This window comes from Delphinus delphis, chromosome 3, assembly GCF_949987515.2.
Source record: "Delphinus delphis chromosome 3, mDelDel1.2, whole genome shotgun sequence".
NCBI classification, from domain to species: domain Eukaryota; kingdom Metazoa; phylum Chordata; class Mammalia; order Artiodactyla; family Delphinidae; genus Delphinus; species Delphinus delphis.
In genome coordinates, this window is record NC_082685.1 from 13,211,064 (window position 1) to 13,231,447 (window position 20,384).

General features: G+C 49.0%; 1 protein-coding gene and 1 pseudogene across 5 annotated transcripts in view; one reads left to right on the forward strand and one right to left on the reverse strand.

Annotated features, from left to right (window-relative positions):
* The window catches only part of PGPEP1 (pyroglutamyl-peptidase I), a 42,415-nt gene that overhangs the window by 6,883 nt on the left and 15,148 nt on the right, over nt 1-20,384 (reverse strand). For 2 of the 5 annotated variants that reach the window (XM_060008051.2, XM_069540554.1), the window contains exons 3-5: nt 20,020-20,136; nt 11,673-11,905; nt 6,356-6,680 (exon numbers count right to left, since the gene is read on the reverse strand). In XM_060008051.2, the coding sequence (XP_059864034.1) occupies nt 6,488-6,680; nt 11,673-11,905; nt 20,020-20,136 (543 nt within the window). In that variant the 3' untranslated portion in view covers nt 6,356-6,487. Of the gene's footprint in view, nt 1-3,971; nt 6,681-11,672; nt 11,906-20,019; nt 20,137-20,384 lie in introns of those variants that run through there. The other 3 variants (XM_069540555.1, XM_060008052.1, XM_069540556.1) reach the window with 3 other exon arrangements.
* LOC132421836 (COMM domain-containing protein 10 pseudogene) lies at nt 16,520-18,943 on the forward strand (annotated as a pseudogene).

Here is a 20,384-nt window from a genome sequence, read left to right on the forward strand (position 1 = left end):
GGGCCAAGGGGAGCCACCAAGGGTGTGAGAGGTGGAGAGAGGCCCAGGCAGATCCCTGGAATGGGATGGACTCTTGTCTGAGACCCTCACCTTTAAGACCGAGAACATCCAAGCGAGAGCTGGGGGAAAACTCTGTTGAATGGGGCCAAGGCTTACCCTTGAATGAGCCTCCCTGAATATACCTTAGACCCTTCAGCTGCCTGTCTGTCCCCCATCACAGCTGGGACCCCTGCACTGTACTCCCAGCCTGGAAGCTGCTGGTTTCCTGGTGTGTCCCCAGTCCAAAGCCCAGTGCACAGTAGGTAATTTATAAGTTCCTGGAGCAGCCAAGAGGAGATGGGGCTCTAGAGGCAGGGAGCAGGCAGGGTGGGGGCCTCAGCTGGAGGAGGCGCCTGGCCTTCAGGGGCGTGTCATCCCCCTTCCCCTCCCCGGAGGCTCCTGCGCCTCCCTGCGCCCCCTGTTGGCCTCAGAATGGAACACCCAGCCCCGACCCCTCTCCTCTCTCCCATAGCTTATTGCACACCTATTATGTGCCCAGGGCTGTTCTGGGTGCAACAGACACAGGGGACCCCAGACAGACCTGCCTGTCCTCCGGGACTCCCACAGAACTAGTCAGTTACTACCCAGAGTATGTTGGCACGAGGGTGGGGGGGAACCAGGCAGCTATGGGAGGCAGAGGAGGTACCTGGACAGCCAGGAGGGCTTCCTAGAGGAGGAAGTAATAGTGGTTGTACTTATTAAGTAAGTACTATGTGCCAGAGCTGTAAAAGCAGAGTCTCACTGAATTCTCACACAAGGCCCATGAGTGTGGGGAACGGAGGCTCAGGGAAGTGGGCCTCAGATCGTCCCCCACCTCTCAGCTTCTCATAGCCTTTGGAATAACACCCAGACCACTCGCCAGGCCTTGAGACCCTGCGCCATCAGCCCTGCTACCCCTCCCACATCCCCTCCACCTGAATCACCCAATCTCCTCCACACACAGCCATCCTTCTTGGTCTGCAACTTGTAGGGTACGGTTGAGGTCAGGGGGTTTCTCTCTGGGCAGCGTGGCCAAGGGTAGGCGGCGGTTCCCGTTGAACCAGGGAGGTGAGGGGAGGTTTCCAGGATTTGGGAAAAGGATTCCCCCATGTAAAAAGGACACAGCCCCTTCCAGTGACCACAGGAGCATCTATATGGTACACCTGGGACCCTGCTCACACCCCGGGGCCGTGGAACGAGCCAGCCTTAGAAGCAAAACCACCGTGCTATAGACACCTCATCTTGGGGTGCAAAGACCTTGGGGGCTCAGGGACTTGGAGGGGGTACCCCTTCCCCTGGGACCCATGTTCCCCAAAACAAGCCATTTCCTTACTGCTGAAGCCCCTTCTTCTTTGAAGGCCACTGACTCTGGAGTGTCCCCATTCCTGCTGAGGACAGACACAGGGGGATGACCGAATCCTGTTTCCGGTGTTCAAGCTGCTCAGTCCAGAGTAGCCGGCTTGGGTTCACATTCCCGCCCCTCCTCTCCTTGGGACAAGGGGCTTCAACTGACAGAGACTCAGTTTCCCCAGCTGTAAAAGGTGGTAATAGCATCTCCCCCACAGGGGAATTCTGCACACACTGGGGGTCAGCATGATCACGATTCAAATCCCACTCCCCACCCCGCTTGCTGTGTGACCATAGGCAAGTTACTCAACCTCTCTGTGCATCAGAACCAAGGCAGTGAGTTGTAGGAGGTAGAACACTCAGTACAGAAATCCTCTCATCATTATCCACTCAGCACACTCATTGCAGTGGCCACACACCAAGTACCAGGTCACACACCAAGCACCAAGGACAGAAATACTGGTGATTTGAGGCCCCCTCTGCCAGTTGATGACCCCAGGTTGAGGATGATCCTGGCGGATGCCAGCTTCTCACAAAGACACACAAGATATTGCATATTTCAACTGTTTTATTTGCTTTCTGGGGTGTCAAGTTTGGGGTCTCCCAGGGTCCAGCCCCCAGCAAAGTCTGGCAGACCCTTGCCCGGCCTGGGGTCCCAGACACGGCGCTTTCAGACAAGGCACTCATAGGGTTCAGGGAAAAGCCACCCCGAAGCTGCAGGGGCTGGACCCTCCTTTGGGGACAGAACATGGGGTCACCTTCAGCGGGAAGGGTTTTTCCTAGAGAGAGATTTACGACAAGATAGAAACCTGAGATGTTAAGGGAGCCCCGGAAACACGCCTGAGCAGGAGGAAGGCCAACTCTGTTTCCCACGATCCAGATGGGTCTCCCGTGGCATCCAGCCAGGCCTTGGGAGCACAGAGCCCAATTCCAAACCGGCTTTCTCTGGGATTTCCTCCAAGTGTACAGGACACAAAAGCCACTGGCCCCAGGTCCCACCCCTGCGAACGGCTTGGGTGAGGCCGGTCTGGGCAGCGGGGAACCAGGGCCTGGGGGTGCTTCTCTCTTTCCCATCCTGTCCCCTCTCTGTGCCCCATGTGTACTGCAGAGGCAGGCACTTCTGTGGGTCTCTGGGCAGCTGAAGGGAAGCCTTGGGTGAGGGGAGGGAGGAGGAGAAAAAGGTCTTAAGTGGGGGGAGCAGCTCGGGCTGGACTGGAGCCCTTGGGGGTCTAGGAACCCCTGAAACTCAAGCTGTGACAACTGCCCCTAAACTGGAGGACAGGATCTCGTAGCAGGTATGCCCAGTGTCCATCCAAGAACTAACTTTCAAGATGTGGATTTTGGGCAAATGTCCTTTCCCCTCGACAGCCATTCTGCCCTGGGTCTGAGGGGGATCCTGGCCTTTAACACACTTCTTCACTGCAAAAGTGGAGATGTTTTTCCTCCCAGTGGCAGCCCTGGTCCCTTTACGAGGCACTTGTTCCATGAGAAGGGAAATTTAATTGGGGTTATAAAAACAAAGCCCTTTTTAGCTCCCCACAAGTCTGTGGAGGCCATGAGACTCTTGGCCACGAGGGATGACCTGACAATAAGGCAGCAGCCTCTGCCTGTATGACCACCATCAGCGCCTCACGCTGGCTGCAGGCTTGAGAAGGCTTCCAGTGGCCTCAGGGCAGAGGCTGGGCCCTCAGAGGAGAATGGGGCTTTGTCCCACCATCCCCGAAGGGGACTTCTGTGTTCAGACACTCCAAGAGGTGAAGAGGTCAAAGGTCAACAGTCTAGACAGTGGCAGCAAAAAACAGGCCAGTGTGGTGGGTGGATTTCCACGAGCAGCTCCCTTCCCCCTCCCGGCCACCCCTCGGGGGAACAGGCCTGTGGGGGTACATGCACACCCCCTGGCCCGGCTTCCTGGCAGAAACTTCTAAGATAACAAAAAGGCATCAACAGTATCCTTTTCCAGTCGTCCCCTTGAGCCGGCCCTTTCTGTTCTAGAAGTTTCCACGCCAGCAAAGAGCAGGGTAGCTGAAAACTATTTTTCTTGCTGAAACTATCACAATCTGACCTTTCCCCAAAGACCTGGCACCGACTGGGAAGCCATGACCTCTGCCCACCACCCCCTGCTGCCCACGGCCCTGTCTCTCTCAGTGGCCAGGAGACCTTGGCTGTTCCTTGATTGGACCAGGTGAGCCAGGTGGCACCAAGCCCAGTCCACCAACTGGAATTGCTGCTTCTTCCCACCTTTCTTTCTATCCACTCCGTCTTATTTCTTTTCCGAGCTACGTACTCATATGCAGACCACCGACCTCCTTTTTGGTGGGAAGCGGGGCGTCAAAGGGGCTTAGAGAAGAATAAAGTTATAAGGTGCAGAGGCTCTGGCACCTTAAAAGAGATGCCATCACCCGACGCCCAGATCACTGTCTCTGCCCCCATCCCCCACCTCAGTACCCTCCACAGGACTCACCAGAGAGAGGCCCCCTCCACTTTCCTATGAGTCCACCCCCAGCATCACTTCTCACTTTTCCCCCACCAGCCTTCCCGCCACATCCCTCAGCCCATCCTTCCACCATTAACACTCACTGCACCCACCCCTCCTGGCATTGCTCACCTCCGTACATGCCAAGCTGCACCCACTTCACAGGCTCATCCCTTTCCCTATTCTGTGCCCCCGACAACCCAGACTCTGAAATGACAAGGCAGAAGGAATGAGACTTGGCCCCCCTCTTCTCACACAAGGACATTTTTTTCCGGGACCCAACAAATGCAGACAGATATACCATGGATTGAATGGCTGAGTTTGCCCCAAAGAAAATGATAAAAAGTAATTAAAACAGGAAAATTTAAAAGCTGGCAGGGAGCGAGTGAAACGTTTAATGGCTATCTGATTAAACAAAAATGAGCTATGTGCTCTGTATCATGAACAAGAACAGGGTTCTGGTTTGACTTGAGGAGGAAATCTAAAACCATGGCAGGAACACAAAAATGACACACACACACTCGACAATGATCAGACAATAAATTATGTCTCTAAGTTGCTAAACCACATGGTGCTTTAAACAGAGAAGAGAAGGGAGGACAAAAGAAAGATGAAAATGCAGAGTTTGGAGATGGTGTGTCTGGGTTCCGTGGGCACCCAGCTAAGCTCAAACCTGGCTCACTTCCAGTCTTCCCTCCCTACTCCAGCTTGCCTAGGTCCATTTCCTCCTCAGAGCCCCACAGATCAGACCTTTAGAGAACAGAGCTAGTTAGAGCCAGATGCCATTCTTCATAAGACCTCTGGGGGACCCCCTGGCCTTGAGCCCCCCGCCGCATTCAAAAAGCCACAACCTCTGCTCACAGAAGCCAGCTGAGTGAGTAGATGCCATGACATCCTATGCTCCAGATTTCTCAGGAGACTGCAAACTCGGACCAGGGATGTGGAGGGGGCATTTCTGGCAGATGGAGGGCTGGCATGGAGAGGGGAGCTAGGTCCTGATCATTTTACCCTGCGGGCCATGGTACACACCCACCATATGCTGACCCCACGTCACCATATGCCATATGCTGACCCCAGGTCACCCACCTGTGCCCACTTTTCCCCTCCAGAAAAAGCCCAGGACTCAGAAAATGCATTTCACTCAGAAACCTATCAATCTGGTCTCCAAGCGACACAGCAGCTCAACGGAGGCAGCAACCACCCTGGGCATCGGAACAGCAGGGAAAGAGGGCGAATGTTTAAGAAAATGAAACAAAACAAAAATCTCAGCTGTTTTCAAAAGAGCTGCATGCTGGGAAACACCAACATGATCCAACACAGCATCAGACTACAGCACGCTTCACACTTAGTGAAGCGATAAAACTGCGCGTTCTCCAAAAAAATAGAAGGATACTTCCAAAACGTGTGTTTTCCTCACGGTTGCTTCTGCCACCCCCTCTCTCTGATGGGTGCCAGGGTCCAGCTGAATTTAGTTGCCTCCTGGGAGATGTCACTCTCAACCCTGCTGCTAAGTTCAAAGTCACCAGGGAGTGAGATAAAAATTTACCAGGTAGTGAGATAAATATTTACCGTGTCCTAGGCGCATCCAAAAACCAACTACACGAAGCCTGCTGGCTGCCCCACCGCTCTCCTGCTCAAATACACCAGCACGCATAGAGCTCAGCCCCCAGACTCCATTTTGGCCCTCTCCCCTTAAGGAAAACAAGCACCAAGACTGAAAATCCAGGTCAGATGTGGGGTAGGTTTGCAGCTCCTATGCACTTTTCCATTAAAAAAAAAAAAAAAAAAAAGTCATGTGCATGTTGAAATGAGAGTCTGCTTTCCCACCGGCAGCCCGGCCCCAGCGGCCCCGTGGGTACAGCTCACAGCTCGGTCGTTGAAAGGGTCAGCCAACCCTTTCAGTCTCCTGGGGCAACAGCCACCCCCCACTCCCCGTGGTCCGGCCATGGGCCCAGTGCCACAAGCCCTGAGCAAGGGGACCTCAATGTCACCCCCAAAACAAAGTTGTAGGTCCAGTGTTCAGGGCAGGAGGCTGAAGGGGCTGCACCCCAGGAAAAAGAAAAGACACTTCTATGTTTGGCTAAAGCCCGCGTTTTAACCAAAGGGAATATAAATTACTCGGTGCCCAAACTAGCACTATTGTTTTTAAAAAGAGAATAAGAAAGAAGAAAAAAAGCCATGCCACGTCCCAAGGCAGCCCTTGCCGGGGCTGTCCAGGCTGCTGGGACATGGATCGGGGTAGAGAGTCTCCATGACGTGTTTACATTTGGGAAGAAACAGTCACGGACGGAGGGAACTCTGGAATCCCTCCACCACAGACTTAGAATGGCAGGTAGCCCCAGCCATGGGATCACGGGATAGAGACACCTGAGCGGGGTTCTCTGCAGAAATCAGGACCTCCCGGCTTCCTGGCCGCCACAGCTGTATCCCCAGATGCAAAGAGAAATAGAGAAAAAAATTCTTCACTGCGGCCTTCAAATCAACCAGTGCTTTTGCAGAGAAAAAGGGAGAGGAGGTGTGTAAGTTGGCATATTTGATCCAAAATAGATCCCCAGCTGATGGGCTCGTCCTTCCCGGTCAGGCCCCGGAGGGCGGACGTCTCTCTCAGGGTCCCTGGCAGAATGAGGTCTTGGGAGGCCTGAGCAGCAATCAGTGTTTGTGGCAACAGTTGAGTTTGCCTTCTGACTGCTCTAGGACGTCCAGCATCTCCTCGATGATGGCCTGAAGTGCCCGGCCCAGCTGGTCTGCATTGTAGGGCTTGCCCAGAGGGGGCACGTGAACAAAGGCTGAGCGGCCGTGACTCTGGTACAGAGAGGTATAGTAGGCGAAGTCGCAGAGGTACCTAAGCCACAGGGCGTGGGGGATGGGAAGGAGACCAAACGGGGTCAGAGAGTGAATGTTCCATTGAAATCCATCATAAGACACCCCCCCCGCCCCAACCTCACCAGTCATCCACAAGACGGAATACTGCTTCTCCCTCCCCAGGCCAGCAAATAAATAAATAAATAAATAACTCCAAGTGCTGGGGTATATGTGGGGAAGGAAGCAGTGTGAGATGCTGCTGGCTGGGATACAAATTGCCCCAGGGGAGGGCAATCTGGCAGGCTAGAAAAATTACAAATGTGCAATATTCAATATTTTGTGATAAACCTTAATGGAAAAGAATATGAAACAGAATATATATATACATATATATATATATATATCTCTCAATCACTTTGCTGTACAGCAGAAATTAACACAACATTGTGAATGAACCATACTTCAATAAAATTTTTTAAAAATAATTTTTGGGCTTCCCTGGTGGCGCAGTGGTTGAGAGTCCTCCTGCCGATGCAGGGGACACGGGTTCGTGCCCCGGTCCGGGAAGATCCCACATGCCGGGGAGCGGCTGGGCCCGTGAGCCATGGCCGCTGAGCCTGCGCGTCCGGAGGCTGCACTCCGCAACGGGAGAGGCCACAACAGTGAGAGGCCCACGTAACGCAAAAAAAATAAATAATAATAATTTTTTAAAAATTACAAGTGCATAGACTTTATGACCTGATGTTTTGAGTTTTTAGACTATCTCAGGAGCCATCTGCACACGAGCACGAGAAAGACGAACAAGGTATCTGCTGCAGCATGATGTGTAAAAGCAGAAAAACAGGAAGCAACCGGCTAGGATCTGAATGTCCCCCCAAATCCCCTCCCGCCCTGTGAGGACACGGCCAGAAGTCGGCAGTCTGCAACCTATAGGAAGGCCTTTATCAGGACACCACCGTGAGGGTGCCTGGATCCTGAACTTCCTTGCCTCCAGAGCTGTGAGCAGTAACTTTCTGTTGTTTATACACTGCCCAGTCTGGGGTTTTTTTTTGGTTATAGCAGACTAAAACACCACCTAAGTGTCCACTGACAGAGGAGTGGCTTAAGAAACTCTGGTTCATCTGCACAGTGGAATACTATGCAGCCGTTCACAAGGCAGGCAGTGGAGCCACAGGAAGACAGAACTCGCTAAGACCCATGTCGCATGCCCACAAGTGAAACCAACGAAGGGAACTCTCATGAAAATGCACACCACGTAACCCCATCCACGTGAAAGCGAAGTGAAACAGGACAAAATTCGAAAGTAGTACGCCAGATGGCCTACATATGTATGGAAACATATGTGTGGGTGAGTAGGAAGGGTCATAATTTAAGTCTCTGATTTAACCGAGGGATCCCTGGGGCGGGGAGGGGCGGTGGGGAGGAGAGAGGGCAAGAGAATCTTTCACAACAGGAAAGTATGAGAATATTCTCTAGAATTATCTGAGTAACTTAAAATTAATTTTAGGAGAGTTCCCTAGTGGCCTAATGGTTAGGGTTCCGGGTTTACGCCGACAGGGCCCGGGTTCAATCCCTGGTCAGGGAACTGAGATCCTGCAAGCTGTGTGGCGCAGCCAAAAACAAAAAAAAAATTAGTTGAAAAAAAAGACTGAGCCCGCGTGCCACAAATACTGAAGCCCGTGCGCCTGCAGCCCGTGCTCCGCAACAAGAGAAGCCACCGCAATGAGAAGCCTGCACACTGCACCAAAGAGTAGCCCCTGATCGCTGCAACTGGAGAAAACCCACGTGCAGAAATGAAGACCCAATGCAGCCAAAAATAAATAAATTTTTAAAAAAAAAGGACTGGTGGGAGGGGGACGGGGCAATGTAGGAGAAGGGGATTAAGAGGTACAAACTATTCGGTATAAAATAAGCTACAAGGATATATTGTACAATACAGGGAATATAGCCAATATTTTATAATAACTATAAATGGAGTATAATTTTTTAAAAATAAATTTATTTATTTCTTTTTGGCTGCTTGGGTCTTCGTTGCTGTGTGCAGGCTTTCTCTAGCTGCGGCAAGTGGGGGCTTACTCTTCCTTGAGCGGGCTTCTCATTGTGGTGGCTTCTCTTGTTGCGGAGCATGGGCTCTAGGCATGTGGGCTTCAGTAGTTGTGGCACATGGGCTCAGTAGTTGTGGCTCGCAGGCTCTAGAGCACAGGCTAGGTAGTTGTGGTACACGGGCTTTGTTGCTCCACGGCATGTGGGATCTTCCCAGACCAGGGCTCGAACCTGTGTCCCCTGCATTGGCAGGCGGATTCTTAACCACTGCGCCACCAGGGAAGCCCAGGAGTGTAACTTTTAAAAACTGTGAATCACTGTATTGAACATCTGTAACGTATACTATTGTACATCAACTATACTTTAATAAAAAAAAAATTAAGGGACTTCCCTGGTGGTCCAGTGGTAATGAGTCTGCCTTACAATGAGGGGGACACGGGTTCAATCCCTGGTCAGGGAACTGGGATCCCACATGCCACGGGGCAACTGGGCCTGCACGCCACAACCACTGAGCTCAGAAGCCTCAACTAAAGAGCCCAAGTGCCACAAACTACAGAGCCCACGTGCCCTGGAGCCCATGTGCCACAACTAGAGAAAAGAAAAAACCCACACGCCACAGCTAGAGAGAAGCCCACGCATCACAATGAGAAGAGCCCGCGTGTGGCAACGAAAGATCCCACATGCCACAGGGAAGATCTCGCATGCTGCAATTAAGACCTGACGCAGCCAAAAATAAATTAAATAAAGAAATAATAAATGAATCTTTAAAAAATAATAATAATTTAAAAAAAAAGACTGATGGTAAATTCAGCCACTTCATTCTGTCAACTGAATTTGCCACCTGCTGCCTTTGGACTGGAGAGGTGTACAAAGTGTTGAGAAATCAAGGTATCTGGTGTTGAGAGGGCATAGAACAGAGAGGTCTGGGAGGCTGGGGAGTCCTTCCCAAAGGGGCAACATTTTGGAGTTAAGACCTGAAAGAGGTATTACCAGAGGGAGGTGAGCTCTGGGCAGAGGTCTTAGCATGTGCAAAGGCCCTGATGCTAGAGTGAGCTTGGTGTGTTTGAGGAACAGGAGGAGGCTGGTTTGTGGGTCTGGAAGGCAGTGGTGAGGCAAGAGTGAAGGCAGAGGACGGTGGAGAGGTGGGCAGGGGTCAGACCGCACAGAACCTGTGCATGGTGGAGAGTTGGGATTTCATTCGAGGTGCAGTGGAAGCTGTAGGAAGAATTAAGCAAGTTAGGGACATCATCGGACTTAAATTAATAGACCCTCTAATAGGCTGGATAGTTAGTTTCTGTCCCAAATCTGTGTTCATCTAGAACCTCAAAATGTGACCTGATTTGGAGATAGGGTTTTTGCAGGTGTAATTAGTTAGGATGAGGTCATAGTGGTTTAGGGTAGGTCCTAAGTCCAATGATTGGTGTCCTTGTAAGAAGGCCACATGGGGACTTCCCTGGCTGTACCGTGGTTAAGACTTCGCCTTCCAGTGCCGGGGGTGTGGGTTCGATCCCAGGTCGAGGAGCTAAGATCCCATGTGCCTCGCAGCCAAAAAACTGAAACATAAAACAGAAGCAGGGACTTCCCTGGTGGCGCAGTGGTTAAGAATCCGCCTGCCAATGCAGGGAAAAACGGGTTTGATCCCTGGCCCAGGAAGATCCCACATGCCGCAGAGCAACTAAGCCCGTGCGCCACAACTACTAAGCCTGCACTCTAGAGCCTGCGAGCCACAGCTACTGAGCCCACATGCCACAACTACTGATGCCCGCGCTCCTAGAGCCCAAGTTCCGCAGCAAGAGAAGCCACTGCAATGAGAAGCCCGCGCACTGCAACGAAGAGTAGCCCCCACTCGCTGCAACTAGAGAAAGCCTGTGCGCAGCAACGAAGACCCAACGCAGCCAAAAATAAATAAATACATTTATATATTTAAAAAAAACAGAAGCGATATTGTAACAAATTCAATAAAAACTTTAAAAATGGTCCACATCAAAAAAATCTTAAAAAAAATAAAAGAAAAGAAGGCCATGTGAAGACACACACAGGGAAGAAGGCCGTGTGGAGGTGAAGGCGGAGACTGGGGTAAAGCATCTCAAGGCGCGGAACACTCAGCGCTGTCAGCAGCCCCCATAAGCCAGAGAGGCATGGAACAGATTCCCCTCAGCACCTCCAGAAGGAGCCAACCCTGCGGACACCTTGATTTTGGACTTTTAGTCTCCAGACCTGGGAGAGAATAAATGTTTGTTGCCCTAAGCCACCAACGTGGTAATTTGTTATATATAGCAGCCACAGGAAACTAACAGACAAACTGACTGCTTAGGAGAGAAGGACTGTCAGGGTTGGGGTAGAGGTGGCCGGAGGAACAGCAGGGAGACGGCCGGAGCAACGTGCAGGTGGGAGATGCCGGGGTCCACAATCCACACACAATGAGTTCCAGGAGCAGAATCCGTGGAACCTGTTTTATATATATATACACACACATACACATATATACTGAACTCTGTGCCTCATGGATGGTGAGGTTTATATACTGTGAAATTCTATGTAAAAATATCATGTATAATACTGTTAAAATATCCCATGCGTAAAAAAAATTATCCCATGCTTTAATCGGGTGGTAAATCAATTATGTTTTCAGAAGTGAAAAAGAGGGTTTCCCTGGTGGCGCAGTGGTTGAGAGTCCGCCTGCTGATGCAGAGGACACAGGTTTGTGCCCCAATCTGGGAAGATCCCACATGCCGCGGAACGGCTAGGCCCGTGAGCCATGGCCACTGAGCCTGCGCATCCGGAGCCTGTGCTCTGCAACGGGAGAGGCCACAATAGTGAGAGGCCCGCGTACCGAAAAAAAAAAAAAAAAAGTGAAAAAGAAAAAGTGAGCACTTGGCCCAAAGAGGCTAAAGTCAAACACACTTGGCTTGTTCAACACCCAGCCTAGGCTGATGTAGGAGGGAAACCCCTACTCACACCTACACCATAGGGCCCCATGGTGCCTTACCTGCCGGCATCTTGTGAGATGGTCACTGACACATCCAGGCCCAGTGTAGTAACCCTCTTACATACAGCGTCCATGTCAATGATGGAGTCAATGCTTTCAGGCCCATCCTCCACACAGCACTGGGAGCCAGGGCAGAATCGGCAGTTGTCCAGCCCCTTGTAGCCCTTGTTGTGCCCGCACTTCTCCAGCGTGACTGTGGTCGCCATGCCTGACACCCCCACATGCACCACCAGCTGCAGACAGATGGGCAAGGCTTAATAGGGTCTGGTCATGGGACTGGGAGTCCCCCCAGGCCAAGGAGAGGGCAGCATCCTCACAGAGCTCTGCTGGGGGTTACGTGCTTTCTGACATCTTGCTGCTGGAATAGACCCTACAGTCACTCTTACAGAAAGGTGTGCCAAGTGAAACATGCAAGAATGTGAAATATGCAAAGATGTTCATTGCAGCTTTGTCATTACAATCAAATATTGGAAACAACCTAATTAGACATCCATGGTGAGGTGGGGGCGGGGGGGGGGTTGGATAAATAAAGTATGAGCTACTTTGTAGCTGTTAACATGCCCAAGGCAATTCTGTGTGAAATAATCTTCAAGACATATGGCCAAACACAAAAGGCAAGGTATAATTTCCAGGAATCTAACCTAAAAACAATCAAAGGGATAATAATTTGCCGACGGTCACTTCGGTGTTATTTATAAAAGTGAGGAAAAAAACCCCAAAACATAGAAATGACCAGCATGCCCAATAATAGGAGAATGGTTGTATTAATTATTAAATATCACCCAGCTGTTAAAATAATGTTAAGGGAGAATTTTTCATGACCTGTGTGGTTAAATGCTCATGATAACATATTTATAAGAGGCAGGATACCAAACTGAATACAGTTTAACTTCAAATATTAATTATTTGTGTGCATGTTTATATACAGAAAGGGCACTGTAAGAAAATATGTGAACATTTAAAATAAAGACTGATGAGCACACTGTGCCATAGGGCAGTCACAGGACACATGTGGCTATTGACCATTTGAAATGTGGCTGATACAAGCTTTTTTTCTATGCATTTTCTTTATTTGATTATTGGTTATTTCCCTACGGTGATATATCTCACAGTGACTTTTCTTTTTCCACATCTTTACTGGAGTATAATTGCTTTACAATGTTGTATTAGTTTCTGCTGTACAACAAAGTGAATCAGCTGTATGTATACACACATCCCCATATCCCCTCCCTCTTGCGCCTCCTTCCCACCCTCCCTAGCCCACCCCTCTAGGTCATCACAAAGCATCGAGCTGATCTCCCTGTGCTATACGGCTGTTTCCCACTAGTATATATACGTCAATGCTACTCTCTCACTTCGTCCCAGCTTATGCTTCCTCCTTCCCATGTCCTCAAGTCCATTCTCTATGTCTGCGTCTTTATTCCTGTCCTGCCTCTAGGTTCATCAGAACCATTTTTTGTTTTTTTAGATTTCATATATACGTGTTAGCATACGGTATTTGTTTTTCTCTTTCTGACATACTTCACGCTGTATGACAGACTCTAGGTCCATCCACCTCACTACAAATAACTCAATTTCATTTCTTTTTATGGCTGAGTAATATTCCATTGCACATATGTGCCACATCTTCCTTATCCATTCATCTGTCAGTGGACACTTAGGTTGCTTCCATGTCCAAAAATAAACACAAAATGGGCTTCCCTGGTGGCGCAGAGGTTGAGAATCTGCCTGCCAATGGAGGGGGCACGGGTTCGAGCCCTGGTCTGGGAAGATCCCACATGCCGCGGAGCAACTAGACCCGTGAGCCACAACTACTGAGCCTGCGCATCTGGAGCCTGTGCTCCGCAACAAGAGAGGCCGCGGTAGTGAGAGGCCCGCGCACCGCGATGAAGAGTGGCCCCGGCTTGCCGCAACTAGAGAAAGCCCTTGCACAGAAATGAAGACCCAACACAGCCAAAAATAAATATAAATAATTAATTTTAAAAAAACACACAAAATGGATTAAAGACCTAAATGAAAGGCCACACACTATAAAACCCTTAGAGGAAAACATAGGCAGACCACTCTATGACATAAATCACAGCAAGATCCTTCTTGACCCACCTCCTAGAGGAATGGAAATAAAAACAAAAATAAACAAATGGGACCTAATGAAAATTAAAAGCTTTTGCACAGCAAAGGAAACCATAACCAAGACGAAAATATAACCCTCAGAATAGGAGAAAATATTTGCAAATGAAGCAACTGACAAAGGATTAATCTCCAAAATATACAAGCAGCTCAATATCAAAAAAACAAACAACCCAATCCAAAAATGGGTGGAAGACCTAAATAGACATTTCCCCAAAGAAGATATACAGATTGCCAGCACATGGCTGATACAGATTGAGATGCCAGTGCAGCACACACAACAGTTTCAGAGACTGGGCATGAAAAAAGAATGTAGGGACTTCCCTGGTGGTCCAGCGGTTAAGACCCTGCGTGTTAAGACTCGACTGCAGAGCACGGAGATCTCACATGCCGCACGGTGCGGCTAAAAAGTAAAAAAAAAAAAAAAGTAGCTGTAGTATAGAGGGTTGAATGGTGACTCCACCACCACCACCAAAAAAAAGAAAAGGAAAGGTATGTCCCTGTCCTAATACCTGGAAACTGTGACTGGGACCTTATTTGGGAAAGGGTCTTTGCAGATGTAATTAAGTAAAGGATCTTGAGATGAGGTCCTCCTGGATTACCTGGATGGGCTCAAAATCCATTGACAAATGCCCTTAAAAGAGACACACAGAGCAGGGACAGAGAGAGAGGAAAGGAGAAGGTCATGCGGAGACAGTGGCAGAGGATAGAGTGATGAGGCCACAAGCCAAGGAATGCCTGGGGCCACCAGAAGCTGGAAGAGACAAGGAAGGATCCTCCCCTAGAGCCTTTGGAGGGAGCCACAGCCCTGCTCATGCCTTGATTTTGGACTTCTGGCCTCCAGAACTGTGTGCTTATAAATTTCTGTAGTTTTAAGACACCTAGTTGGCAGTCAATTGTTACGTCAGCCACAGGATGCTAATCCATGCAGTACGATGCTTAAACAGTACTTGCGGGTGAGCACAAATGTATATGAAGATGCATGTGTGTGAAGAAGATGTGAGTGATGACAATAGCCATGGTACCAGTTAACCACTATTACGAGCTTACTATAGGGACTTTCCTGGTGGTCCAGTGGGTAAGACTCCACGCTCCCAATGCAAGGGGCTTGGGGTTCTATCCCTGGTTGGGGAACTATATCCTGCATGCATGCCGCAACTAAGAAGTCTGTGTGCCACAACTAAGAAGTCCGCATGCCACAACTAAGAGTCCACATGCCGCAACGAAGATGCCCTGTGCCAAACTAAGACCTGGCGCAGCCTAAATAAATAAATATTTTTTTTAAAAAAGAGCTTACTACAGACCAGGAGTTCTCAACCAGGGGTAAGCCTGCCTCCAGAGGATGTTTGGCAACATCTGGAAACGTTATGGGGTATCAAACTGGAGACACGGTGCTCCTGGCATCTCATGGGTGGTGGTCAGGGATTCTGCTCAGCACCCTACAGTGCACAGCACAGCCCATCACAGAGCAGGCTCTGGCTCCAGTGTAGCTGAGAAACCCTGGGGTGGGCTGAGAATTGTTTACTGCCCTACTGGCCTCATCTCTCTCATCCCCACCACAAACTCATGATGTTAGTGCTTGTGATAGCGAGATCTGTAGTAAGAGACATACATGTGTTGGAACTTCCCTGGTGGTGCAGGGGGTGAGACCCCATGCTCCCAATGCAGGGGCCTGGGGTTCGATCCCTGGTTGGGGAACTAGATCCCACATGCATGCTGCAACTAAAAGTTCTCATGCCATAGCTAAAAGCCCGCATGCCGCAACTAAGACCCAGTGCAGCCAAAATAAATAAATAAATATTAAAAATAAAAAGAGAAATATATATTTGTTCTTAGTTCACTCTTCCTGGCACAGAGCTCCTAAAACCGTTAGAGTTCCCTAAGTGATGAGAGCAATAAAGATGTCCTGTTCGGTTAATTTTTTTTTTTTTTTTTTTCTGCTGCATGGCATGTGGGATCTTAGTTCCCTGACCAGGAATCAAACCCGTGCCCTCTGCAATGGAAGCGTGGAGTCCTAACCACTGCACTTCCAGGGAATTCCCCTGTTTTGTTAATGAGGTAACTTTTGGAAAGCACCTTAGAATGGGGGCTGGTTGCCAGGGGAACCAACCACATGATTAGAGGGTTGGAACTTTCAGCCCCACCCCCCTACCTCAGAGGAAGGGAGAGGGCCTGGAGATGGAGTTCAGCTGGGGAGAGTAGGGCGCTTGGGAGGGCGAAGCAGCATATGCTTGGGAGGGCGTAGGACAAAGCATACATTGTCCTATGCATCTCTTTCATCTGGCTGGCTGTTCCTGAGTTATATGCTTTTATAGTAAACCGGTAATCCAGTGAGTAAATGGGGTTCCTGAGTTCTGTGAGCTGCTCTAGCAAATTAATGGAACCCAAGGAAGGGGTCATGGGAACCCCTGATTTATAGCCAGTTGGACAGAAGCACAGGTAACAACCTAGACTTAAGATTGGCATATGCAAACTATTTTATATAGAATGGATAAACAATAAGGTCCTACTGTAGAGCACAGGGAACTATATTCCATATCCTGTGATAACCATAATGGAAAAGAATATTAAAAAAAGAATGTATATATATGTATAACTGAATCACTTTGCTGTACAGCAGAAATTAACACAACATTGTAAATCAACTATACTTCAAAAAAAAAAAAAAAAAGATTGGCATCTGAAGTGGAGGGCAGTGCTGTAGGATGGAGCCCTTACCCTGTGGAATGCGATTCTATCTCTGGGTAGGTAGTGTCAGAATTGAGTTGAATTGTAGGACCCACAGCCGCTCTCCAAGAATTGCTTGGTGTGGGGATAACCCCACCCACGCGCTGGAATTGGGTGGTAGAATTTTAGTACTTCAGTCACCCCTCGCTTCGGTATCCACAGGAGATTGGTTCCAGGTTCCCCCCCTCTTCAGATAACAACAGCTGGGGATGCTCAAGTCTCTCATCTAAAATGGCGTAGTATTTTCATATAACCTACTGCACATCTTCCTGTGTACCTCAGATCATCTTTGGATTGCTTACGATACCTAATAGAATGCAAATGTTATATAAATAAATAGCTGTCAGCTCAAGGCAAATTCAAGTTTTGCTTTCTGGAACTTTCTGAATTTATGTATTTATTTATTTATTCTGCACTGCACGGCTTACTGGATGTTAGTTCCCCAACCAGGGATTAAACCCGGGCCCCCAGCAGTGGAAGCATGGGGTTCTAACCACTGGACCACCAGGGAATTCTCTGGAATTTTTTTTCAAATATTTTTGATCTGTGCTTGGTTGATTCCTGACTATTATTATTTCCACCTGTCACAGGAGGAAACTGAGGCACGGGGAGCCCAAGGAGCTTCCCTGAGACCTCACAGCTCATCAGTAGCAGCCTGGACCCAAAATGCTTCTTCTTTATTCCTTTCTATATAGTGAGACATTTTTAAGACATCTTCATGCCTTAGGTTTTCTTTTTAGCTAGAATAAGGCAGGACTATATAGACAGTAGAGGAAAAAGCTCATTCACAGAACCTTCAGTCACATCTCACTGAGCCTCCAGGTCCCCCTCTGTAAAAAGGGACAAATTCTAATTTTTTTAAAAAATAAATTTATTTATTTATTTTTGGCTGTGTTGGGTCTTCGTTTCTGTGCGAGGGCTTTCTCTAGTTGCGGCGAGCGGGGGCCACTCTTCATCGCGGTGCGCGGGCCTCTCACTACCGCTGCCTCTCTTGTTCTCTGCGGAGCACAGGCTCCAGACGCGCAGGCTCAGTAGTTGTGGCTCACGGGTCCAGTTGCTCCGCGGCATGTGGGATCTTCCCGGACCGGGGCACGAACCCGCGTCGCCTGCATTGGCAGGCAGATTCTCAACCACTGCGCCATCAGGGAAGCCCCCAAATTCTAATTTTTAAAAAAGAGTTTTGAGGGAGCTTCAAGGATGGCGGCATCCACGGCACTGACTCTGCAGGAGAGCCCCAGCATGAAAAAAGCAGTGTCGCTGATAAATGAAATAGATATAGGAAAACTTCCACGATTGCTCACCCCAATTCTTCAAAAACTTCACCTGAAGGCTGAGAATAGTTTCAGTGAAGAAGAGGAAGAAAGACTCCAAGCTGCATTTTCTCTAGAGAGACAAGATCTTCACCTAGTTCTTGCAACAATATCATTCATTTTAGAACAGGCCGTATATCACAACGTGAAGCCAGCTGCTTTGCAGCAGCAGTTAGAGAACATTCATCTTAGACAAGACAAAGCAGAAGCATTTGTCAATGCTTGGTCGTCTATGGGTCACGAAGCAATTGAAAAATTCAGGCAGAGGATTCTCGCACCCCACAAGCTGGAGACGGTCGATGGCAGCTTAACCTTCAGATAGATGGCCCACTCTGCCCAAGCAAAACTAAAATCTCTTCAAGCTGTGTTACAGCTAGGAGTGAGCAATGAAGAGTCGAAGAGCCTGAAGGAAGTTCTTGTGGAATTCAGTCACGAGGAATTGTTTGATTTCTATAACAAGCTTGTGACCATACAAGCACAGCTGGCTTCCCTTACAGGATGTTCTCCAAGACTTGTTTCTCTATATACTCCTGCCACCTTATTATTTTGCACTGAAGATAAACGGCCAGTTGTGTTTTCTGAAGGATTCATTAGCTTTCTTCTTGCAAATTATATGGCTTACTGCTTCTTATCACAGTAACGGCCAAGGAAGATCATTGTTCTGAGTACAGATGTTCTAATATACATTCTCTAGTTCTGTGAGCCAACAGCAAGCAATTGTTAAGAACACTTCTGTGTTAAAGGAAACAAAAGTGAATATCGGATTGTTTTTACTGTCCTATTTTTGCTTTATTGCCTGACCTTTTTGTTTTTTACATACTTGATGATACTTTTATGTATCAAGAAGGGTCCATGGATACAAAGTGTAATGTGTACCTTAGAACACAGAACTTCATTAATTACAATAATAAAAATAAGAAAGTAGCCACATTCAAAAAAATTTTTTTTATTGGAGTATAGTTGATTTACAATGTTGTGTTTCAGGTGTACAGCAAAGTGAATCAGTTATACATATATCCACTGATTTTTAGATTACTTTCCCATATAGGCCATTACAGAGTATTGAGTAGAGTTCCCTATGCTATACAGTAGGTCCTTATTAGTTATCTATTTTATATATAGTAGTGTGTGTATGTTAATCCCAACCTCCCACTTTATCCCACCCACCCACCCCTTACGGGACAAATTCTACTTGAGGTGCAATGAGAGGGCTTCTTAGAAAGGAAGATACCTCCAGCCAGCCCTGGAGGATCTGAAACAGCAGGCTAGGGTCGGAAGCTGAGTGAGGCCCCCACAAAGGGGACTGGGACTGCACTTGTCAGAGATACCAGCCCAGGTAAGTTCCCAGATGGCTCCTGCCCAAGGTCTTGGCTGGGCCAAAACTACCTCTGTGGGAGGGTGTGGTTCCTGCCTGTCTGGCCTCCATTCCATCATATCGGGTTAAAACCACAGCTCTCTCCCACAGCTATTTTCCCTTTGTGGACCACCCTCCACTTCTTCTCATTCTAGGAGGTTTGGAGAGAGGTGACACCACCCTCTGGCCACCGGAGTGGGCATGTGGGACTCAGGCTTCACAAATCAGAGCATTCCTTCTTCCCCAACCATAGTGATTGGCTCAGGGACTGGCCTGTGACCCGAGCCAGCCAATGAGAATCAGCCATAGACTTTGGGGAATTATTTGGAGGAGAGGTGTTCTCTTTCTGCTGAGCGGCTGAGTTGGGAGGATATCAGCCAGCAACCACCTATCTTTGCCACAGCAAAAGCAAAGTGGAAAGCAAAGCAAAGCTACGTGGTCAAGAGAGGAGGCTGACGACACTGGGTGAGCACCTGAATCTATACCACCTGAAGCACCTGAAGCTATGCCTAAAGCATACCAACATTTGGGCTCAAGCTGGATTGAGGTGTGATTTGACTGTCACTTATCACCAAACAGGTCATGACTGATACAGAACTCAAGTGGGACAGAACCAGGCTCTGTGAAGTTCCAGATGTTCGCTTTCCTCCCTCACCTCTAAGGGTAACCCAGGAAAGTGCGGCACTTTAGGAAATAAGGCTGTGGCGTCAGCCATGTGATGAGAGCAGGAACAAAGTCACACGAGCCATCCATGTGTGGGGCACCCACCTGCAGGTCCTGATGGGGAAGCACCTACCTTTCCCCCACTCATCTTTGCCCCATTTACCTGTGGACTGTGCTTCTCCCACAGAGCGGGGATGAGCCTCTGGACTGTCTTGTACTCCACTGGAATCTCATACACATGCAGGTCCACGCTGTCACCGAGCCCCAGCTTCTCCAGCTCCTGGGAGCAAGAGCAGAGGAAATGTGGCATTAGGTCAGGGCTGCAGGGATAACTAGATCCCTGGGGACAGAGTGACCTATCCTCAGAAGACAGGCGGGGTTCCTGACTCACTGCAGAGCGGGAAGGCACATGCGCTGGCCTATCCCAAAGATCCTCCCTCAGCCCCTTCCCCACCCCCTCTCTCAGCATCTCCGTGGGCAGCAGCATGATACCATGGCCTCTGAGGCTAGTCTCCTGGATTTGAACCC